Genomic DNA, 9,080 nt, shown 5'->3' on the forward strand with positions numbered 1-9,080 from the left:
TGCTGTTGCCCATATTTCCAGCTGATTTTGTCATCTAGGAGTGGAAAGACAAGGAGCAACTTGCAGCTCCGCTTATAGTCGCCGGGTAGAAAAGCTACGACGTACTGCCATGCCTGGTTTGCCAAATGTAGTTTTTATATAACGCTGGTTTTTACTGCTGAGTTTTTGTTGTTTCGTGTAACTTATAAAGGCAGACCAAACTTTTTTTGTCAGCTATGATGACTCATGAGCATTTCTGGAACTATTTATTGATGTCAGGAGTGAACGCATTTTAATATTCATAGCACACAGCAGTAATAATAAGACACTGCACTCATTATGTCTGGAACTTTGGTGCTAAGGATGTGCACAGCCATCTGTCTGTCCTCAAATATAAATGCCAAATTAATCTCAAGATAAATTATCATATTCACAAATTATTTTCTCTGTGTACCTTTTAATACCACGAGAATGCAATTAAGAATAGATGAACAAGGTGTCAACAGGATAAAGTGCTTTAACGTACTTTGAGCTGGGTATTTTCCCATGAAGTCTTCACTTTCATTGAACAAAGACTTAATAATTCACATACAAATAGACATATGTTGAAGAATATTCATGTTGGATGATTGAAACTCTTAATGCTTTGCTCTCCTTCAAGGTTTTACTTTGAAACATGACATTTTTTTTACAAAGTGGAAGTACTTTTTCCAGTCAGAGCGTGCCCAGTGCGATGTCCAGACGTGGAAGTGCTGTCTGCAATCGTTCAATTGTCTTATGTTTGTCACTGATTCCAGGAAGATCACTGAGAAATAGATACTCCAGATTCCTGTGTGGGATCAATACAAGATATCACATTAAAATGTATGAAAAACAGTTGTTAAAAAAAATGAATGATTTCATTTAATCCCTTTTTTTTTGCAAAAAAAAATAAAGATATAGAAATAAAACTCTCACTTGAATTTGTGCAGGGCGATGACGCCTTTGTCGGTCACGTTTCCACACGAAACCACCTCCATCATGTACAAACTCTCCTGCAGATTCTCTATGGAGCTCAACCTCTCCAAGCAGGCGTCCTCGATGTACGAGCACTTGTTGAATTTGATTTCCTCCAAATATTTCAAACCGTCTGGGAAATAGAAAACAAAATTCAGCACCATGTCCAGTTATCACATTTACAAAGATGGACTTTATCAAAAAAAAAAACAACACTCAGTTTGGAGCGTCGCAGCCAGCAAGGTCAGAGACGTTAACGGTGTAAACTAAGGATCCTGCTAGCTTGCGTCACTTTTTAGATAATCAGTCTGGGAGCGATGCACTTTCACTATCCATTGTTCTGAAGGGAATCACTTTCAGGTCAGCGGTCGAGCTCGAGCTCATGTTAACAAGCTAATGCAATATTTACACTTTCTGAACAAAGCTTTAATCTTTGACCTGATCCTGCTCCTAAACCTGTAAATCCAACATGTGAATTATTGAATGGATTGCCTCTAGATCAAAGCGTCACCAACAGTTTGTATCACAACATCATTTCACTATCGTAAATGCTGTTTAATTTAAACGAAATTTAAGATTTAAGAAATTACTTTGTTAAAAAAAACAGAAAAAACAATGGGTGTTGCGTTGCTAAACAGGAAAGAGCATTTAAATCCAGCTGTGTGGTTTAACTCATGTTGAATGGGAAAAGAACATTAGAGTGGAACAATCCTAAAGAAGGAGAACATAATACTCTCTGCACTGTAACACTGACCCAGGTGGTCAAATCCTCTGTACATGATGCAGGATTCAGTGGCGTCAATCGCCTGGATCTTGTGTCTGCCAAGAGGCCCGGTTGGCAGTGCGTTGTAGTCGTGATGCCAGCGCTCGAATCCTTCGAACCTCACTTTGGCACCGCATCTCAGCAGCCACTCTGCAGCAGCTCGGTCTGGACCCACCGTTTTGATCCTTTCATAGTCCACGCTGAGTGAAGACGAACGAACAATCAAAGAACAGCGCAGAACAAACGTCACATTTGGTTGAGTCGAGAGATCCCAAAAATCTAAACTCATAACCTACCCAATGGCCAGTTGTTTTCATCTGAACAAACCACTGTTAGTTTATTTGTTAAATTAATAACAGAATAATATACTTCCTCATTGCAACATGAGAAAATGCAGGATCTCCTTGTTGAATAAAGGATTCTGATCATCTTTGATGGTATGGTTGATCATTTTTTAATATGAATTGCATCACGGACAAAATAATTGTTGTAGATGCTGTAAATATTTTTGACAGTTTAATTCAGAAAAGCCTGCAATACAGTAATCAATTAGCTATTATCTAACATATTACTATAAGTTCTTACGCGTTGAAGACTGTATTGAGCCAGCCCCAGAAGTGTCGGCGGCTCCACCCCCTCTGGCCCGCAGCAGATCGCACCGCCCGCGATAAAAGCCTCATATCTAACTAAAGGATGAATAAACAGAAAGGTAATAACACCTTATCGTCATTTAACGTTCTAATTAAACAAGGAGCTAAAGAAGACCTCGCCTGCCCTTCACCAGATCGCTCTGTTTACATTTAGACGGCAGCCATTGCTGTAACCTTTCACCCCGTGACGTAGGGGGGGAACCGCTCCGTTCCATTGGCTGGACGTGCAAGTGGGTGTTGCGTAGCCAGGAAGGGGCGTGGCTGAGGCTGCCTGGACGAGGTAACGCGGAATTCAGAGATTATTTTAGCGTTTGTAGGATGAAGACGCTTCTCCGAGGAGCTGCTAGACCCTGAGACGATGATCCGGACCCTGAGCAGCGCGTCTTTGAGGGGCGTCGGGGCGGGGCAGCCCAACCTGCTGAAGGCCATTACAAGCAGGCAGCTGCACAGGTGAGGTCAGCGTGGGGGGCACGAAGAGGACAACTGCTGTCAAAACAAACAAAACAAACGGAGCAATTCTTTAATGACTGGTAAAATATTAAACCTGAACCTGAAGTTAAACGGCGCGCAGTTTTATCTTTCATCTTTTGTTCTATCTACCTCAGACAGTGACGAGGACATTCATCCACCCACACCGCGATTACATAATGTGTGTGAGTGAGTGTGTGTGTGTGTGTTTGGCTGTACCCTCATCACCTTATTATCTGTACACAGAGATGATCGTGTCCGTTTCTATTCGATATTACACGCCTTCATTTCAAAGCTTCAGTCTGTCAGACAACGTGTTGACTTTCACCTGCAGGTGTGTGTGTTAGAAACACACGCCTGCCAGCATGTGCTTCACATTAACCCAGAACTCCACATTCCTTTTGCTTCCCAAAGCGGGACCCACTATTAAGTCTGATTTGATCCCAGCAAGAAGTAAATCAGAACAAAAGAAATTATGATGTTTTAATGTAAGTTGTTTATAGTATTATTAACTTTCGAGTGAGAGGGAAAAGGTTTGGGGGGCCCTGCTCCTCTGTGGGTTGTGGCATGCAGATTATGTAACACGGCTCCTCCTCCGTTTATGAAATACAGATGTTGTAACTTTAAGTCATTCCAGACAAGCAAGGCTTTTTTCCTCTTATTTAAATGAGACTGTTGTTGCAATCTGCAGTCCAGTCCTGCTACCATCAGAAGCCCTTACAGAACATTGGACAGTGTGTGCTTCCAGCTATGTGGTTGATCGAGCTCAAGTTTGATATCCTGAGACTGACTACGTGGCAGCTTTTGCTTTTACTCATCCTTTTCACAGAGCTTCATTTTTCTTATTGCGGGTCCAAATGACGTTTTAGCTGCGACACTTGCTTCGTGCGGCACCGTACAGTTTGAAAGGTTTATTAGCCGCTCGTAGACTTTGTCAAACTTGGACATTGAACTGCTGACCTACATTTCATCCTTTTCACTTCTGCGGCCTGTAAAACTGTCCGTTTATCAGCAGCCATTTTAAATATGAACTGTATAACCTGGTCTGTCGTTTGTATTTCAGCACATATGACGTGGCCATAGTGGGAGCTGGGATCGTGGGCTTGGCCTCAGCCAGAGAGCTCATCTTACGGCACCCCTCACTCAGCTTCATTCTCCTGGAGAAAGAAAAAGAGCTTGGTGGGTTGGGGTCTTCAAAGTTGTTGTTGTGAAGGGAGACAAAAACGTCTGCGGAGGAATAAAATACTTAATGTGACTGAACCCTCTCTCTCAAACCCATCAGCTTTTCATCAGAGTGGACACAACAGTGGAGTCATCCACAGTGGGATCTACTACACGCCGGGGTCACTGAAGGCCCGCTTGTGTGTGCGAGGAGCCACCCTAGCCTACGAATACTGTGAAAAGAAAGGACTGCCTTACAAACGATGTGGAAAGGTCGGCCTGAAAGCTTCAGGACACGCTGAAAAATGTCACGTCGTACATTGAATATTAGCATTTTGTCAACTCTTCACATATAAAACAGTCAGTCTAAACAAACTAGATCCTCAGACCTTAGATTTTGAAATAAAATTGATATAGTTCGATATTGGGTGCATATTATTGTCAACTCCATTTTGGTTTTTCAGCGAATGAACTTCCAGATCTAAAATGTTCCTATTAATAACTATAATAACCAGGTTGTCAGTCACGGTATGCCGACTTGGTATTGATTCATGTATTTATGTGTCTGCAGCTTATTGTAGCCGTGGAGCAGGAAGAGATACCCAGACTGAAAGCTCTATATGAGCGCGGCATGAAGAATAATGTGCGTGACCTCAGTATTGTTGATGCCAAGGGAATCCGAGAACGAGAGCCATACTGCAGGGTAACGGTCTCAGAGATACTGAAGGTATTCGTGCAGAATAGAAATGGCAGTGATGGCTGATGTTACATCATCCTTGCAGGGTGTGATGGCTTTGGACTCGCCCTACACCGGTATTGTGGACTGGAGGAAAGTGGCTCTCAGGTACGGGGAAGACTTTAAGGAGGCAGGTGGAACAGTGGTGACTGAATCTGAGGTCAATGGCATTTCCATGGTCAAGGAGAGCCCAGCTGGGAGCACTGAGGGTAATAAACCGTCCTGTGCATCAGACTGTCAACCTGAGCGGGGTGGAGTTATTCACAGTTTACCTCAATATGACTCTTCTTTTATTCGCAGGTATGAAATATCCAATTGCCGTCAGAGACAAAAAGGTCAGATAAACACATTTAAATGCATCCCTGTGTTTTTCCCCTTTGTTTTTATCGTGTTGTTTCGAACAGGGGAACGAGGTGCGCTGCCGATACGTTCTGACCTGTGGAGGCCTGTACTCGGACCGTCTGTCGCAGATATCTGGGTGCAGTCGGGAGCCGCGGATCGTCCCCTTTCGAGGAGATTATCTGGTCCTGAAGCCAGAGAAACACTATTTGGTCAAAGGAAATATCTACCCTGTAAGTCTGAAGAGCCTCACATGTGGTGCCTTGATGATGCTTAACGAAACTTTGAGAGACCAGATTCAGCTGCTGTTTATACAGTATTCAATTGTTTATGGATTCATTCTACGCTGTTATTATCTCCATAATTCACAAGAGGCGTAATGACATTATTCTTCTTCATTTATGTTCCTATAATAAATACGTATATAGGTTCCTGACCCTCGTTTCCCATTCCTTGGTGTTCATTTTACCCCACGGATGGATGGAAGTGTTTGGCTCGGTCCTAACGCCGTCCTCGCCTTCAAAAGGGAAGGTTACAAAGTGTACGACTTCAATATCCGAGACTTTGCGGATGCTCTCTCGTTCAGGTATCACAGGCGCCCGTTTGCATTTTAATTTAATAGCAAATTATCATTACCGCAACTTTAGCATTACATGAAATATATGGTTAAAAATTATTATTTTTGGCCATTGTTACAGTCGACTCTTATTACTCATGCTAAAACCTATATATAACTCTGGAGAGATACATTTTAAAATGTTTTAATTTAATGTAATTTCCTATTATTCTCATTACCGAAACATTTGTAATTTTTTAGATGAAGTCCATAGCAAATTATCATTACCGCAACTTTAACATTACATGAAATATATGGTTAAAATGATTATTTTTGGCCATTGTTACAGTAGACTCTTATTACTCATGCTAAAACCTATATATCACTCTGGAGAGATACATTTTAAAATGTTTTAATTTAATGTAATTTCCTATTATTCTCATTACCGAAACATTTGTAATTTTTTAGATGAAGTCCATAGCAAATTATCATTACCGCAACTTTAACATTACATGAAATATATGGTTAAAATGATTATTTTTGGCAATTGTTACAGTAGACTCTTATTACTCATGCTAAAACCTATATATAACTCTGGAGAGATACATTTTAAAATGTTTTAATTTAATGTAATTTCCTATTATTCTCATTACCGAAACATTTGTGATTTTTTAGATGAAGTCCATAACAAATTATCATTACCGCAACTTTAACATTACATGAAATATATGGTTAAAAATGATTATTTTTGGCCATTGTTACAGTATACTCTTATTACTCATGCTAAAACCTATATATAACTCTGTAGAGATACATTTTAAAATGTTTTAATTTAATGTAATTTCCTATTATTCTCATTACCGAAACATTTGTGATTTTTTAGATGAAGTCCGTAACAAATTATCATTACCGCAACTTTAACATTACATGAAATATATGGTTAAAAATGATTATTTTTGGCCATTGTTACAGTATACTCTTATTACTCATGCTAAAACCTATATATCACTCTGGAGAGATACATTTTAAAATGTTTTAATTTAATGTAATTTCCTATTATTCTCATTACCGAAACATTTGTAATTTTTTAGATGAAGTCCATAGCAAATTATCATTACCGCAACTTTAACATTACATGAAATATATGGTTAAAATGATTATTTTTGGCCATTGTTACAGTAGACTCTTATTACTCATGCTAAAACCTATATATAACTCTGGAGAGATACATTTTAAAATGTTTTAATTTAATGTAATTTCCTATTATTCTCATTACCGAAACATTTGTGATTTTTTAGATGAAGTCCATAACAAATTATCATTACCGCAACTTTAACATTACATGAAATATATGGTTAAAATGATTATTTTTGGCCATTGTTACAGTAGACTCTTATTACTCATGCTAAAACCTATATATAACTCTGGAGAGATACATTTTAAAATGTTTTAATTTAATGTAATTTCCTATTATTCTCATTACCGAAACATTTGTAATTTTTTAGATGAAGTCCATAGCAAATTATCATTACCGCAACTTTAACATTACATGAAATATATGGTTAAAATGATTATTTTTGGCCATTGTTACAGTAGACTCTTATTACTCATGCTAAAACCTATATATAACTCTGGAGAGATACATTTTAAAATGTTTTAATTTAATGTAATTTCCTATTATTCTCATTACCGAAACATTTGTAATTTTTTAGATGAAGTCCATAGCAAATTATCATTACCGCAACTTTAACATTACATGAAATATATGGTTAAAATGATTATTTTTGGCCATTGTTACAGTAGACTCTTATTACTCATGCTAAAACCTATATATAACTCTGGAGAGATACATTTTAAAATGTTTTAATTTAATGTAATTTCCTATTATTCTCATTACCGAAACATTTGTGATTTTTTAGATGAAGTCCATAACAAATTATCATTACCGCAACTTTAACATTACATGAAATATATGGTTAAAATGATTATTTTTGGCCATTGTTACAGTAGACTCTTATTACTCATGCTAAAACCTATATATAACTCTGGAGAGATACATTTTAAAATGTTTTAATCTTCTTCTTGGTGAAGTGTTCTGGAACTGCAATTAGAAAAGAGGCACAGAATCTTAAATGAGCTTAATTGCCATGTCGATACTGCATGGTACAAAATATTAAATCCCTATTTTGTTTTATTCTTCAGGGGCCTGCAGAAGCTGATATTGAAGAACTTGACGTATGGGATTGGAGAAATGTATAGAGGGATTTTCATTAATGCACAGATTAAAATCCTGCAGAAGTACATCCCTGAAATCTCCCGCAGTGACGTTCTCAGGTAACGCAGCCATGCGAGACCTGCAAATGCTATGAGCGCGCTCTGAATAAGTTTTTATAAATAAATGTGTTATCCATGTATAATTTATTCAATCAGTGCCCATCACGTTTTTACTCCTATTCATTATATATATTCAATGAATAGGATAAATGCTGAAATCCCGTTGCCTCTGTAACTTTGGTCGTTGTTTTCTCTGCAGGGGTCCATCGGGAGTTCGAGCTCAGGCTCTCGACCGAGATGGAAACCTTGTGGACGACTTTGTGTTTGACGGCGGGGTCGGAGAAGTGGCCAGTCGGGTGCTTCACGTACGTAATGCTCCCTCTCCAGCAGCGACCTCCTCCCTCGCCATTGCTGAAATGGTCGCAGACGAGGTGGAGAGTCGCTTCTCTCTGTAGAGAAACACAGTGATCGCCGAAAGAGAAATAATCCAGCCAGATGAAACTACGTCTTGTAAAGCTGTCACTACCTCAGCATTGCTGTCTTCATGTAGACTTTTATTAAAATTCAAGCCTTAATTTAGGTGGAAAAATTTGAAATATCTGGTCTTTTTGCATGTTATTTCAATAATTATTTTTAAAATCGAAAATATTTTCACTGGGTATCAAGTAAAATTAAATAGTGGAACAAAGTCTGACATCTCTGTCAAGAAGAGCAAGAAGATCCTGCACAGAACCCTCAAGCTCCCAAGCCTCTGGTAGACCCGAGGTTGAAGGAGACGGTACCGCCCAGGTGGGCGGGACGACAAGTTTTTTATATATACAGTATATACGCAAAAACTTCCAACATATTTTTCCTCTTAAACTTTTCTGTAGTTTCATCCCATTTATTAACAAATGATTGTACAATAAATATATTTTTGAAGAGCAACAAGTCTGTTGTTTGTGTCATATTATACACTGTCTTTGGTATTTTAATTTAATTTGAGATGCACAATTTAAAAATACACCACTAATTTATCTTTAGTCCAATTTGAGTAAACCTTTTTTCTGATTTAAAATTGGTTGTACATCTACAAGTAGGGCAGCTTTTGAGATAATTCTCAACATGCGGGGCTTGGTCATAGTATTGAGTCAGAAAACGATATTTAGAGAAATAATC

At 38.5% G+C, this 9,080-nt stretch overlaps 2 protein-coding genes across 2 annotated transcripts; one reads left to right on the plus strand and one right to left on the minus strand.

The window, feature by feature from the left end:
- Window positions 1-197: 197 nt before the first annotated feature.
- Window positions 198-2,561, minus strand: dmac2l (distal membrane arm assembly component 2 like). Its single transcript, XM_068752251.1, has 4 exons — window positions 2,324-2,561; window positions 1,730-1,938; window positions 937-1,108; window positions 198-808 (listed from the first exon to the last, which is right to left on the minus strand). Exons 1-4 carry the CDS (start codon window positions 2,416-2,418, stop codon window positions 694-696), a joined length of 591 nt encoding a protein of 196 aa, XP_068608352.1. The 5' UTR covers window positions 2,419-2,561; the 3' UTR covers window positions 198-693.
- A 185-nt stretch (window positions 2,562-2,746) lies between these two features.
- l2hgdh (L-2-hydroxyglutarate dehydrogenase) lies at window positions 2,747-8,852 on the plus strand. The gene is made up of 10 exons (XM_068752056.1): window positions 2,747-2,838; window positions 3,920-4,035; window positions 4,139-4,290; window positions 4,589-4,720; window positions 4,800-4,962; window positions 5,054-5,088; window positions 5,158-5,325; window positions 5,521-5,678; window positions 7,851-7,982; window positions 8,182-8,852. The coding sequence occupies exons 1-10, from the start codon at window positions 2,747-2,749 to the stop codon at window positions 8,375-8,377; spliced, it is 1,344 nt and encodes a 447-aa protein (XP_068608157.1). The 3' UTR covers window positions 8,378-8,852.
- Window positions 8,853-9,080: the final 228 nt, after the last annotated feature.

Source organism: Brachionichthys hirsutus, chromosome 18 (genome assembly GCF_040956055.1).
Source record: "Brachionichthys hirsutus isolate HB-005 chromosome 18, CSIRO-AGI_Bhir_v1, whole genome shotgun sequence".
NCBI classification, from domain to species: domain Eukaryota; kingdom Metazoa; phylum Chordata; class Actinopteri; order Lophiiformes; family Brachionichthyidae; genus Brachionichthys; species Brachionichthys hirsutus.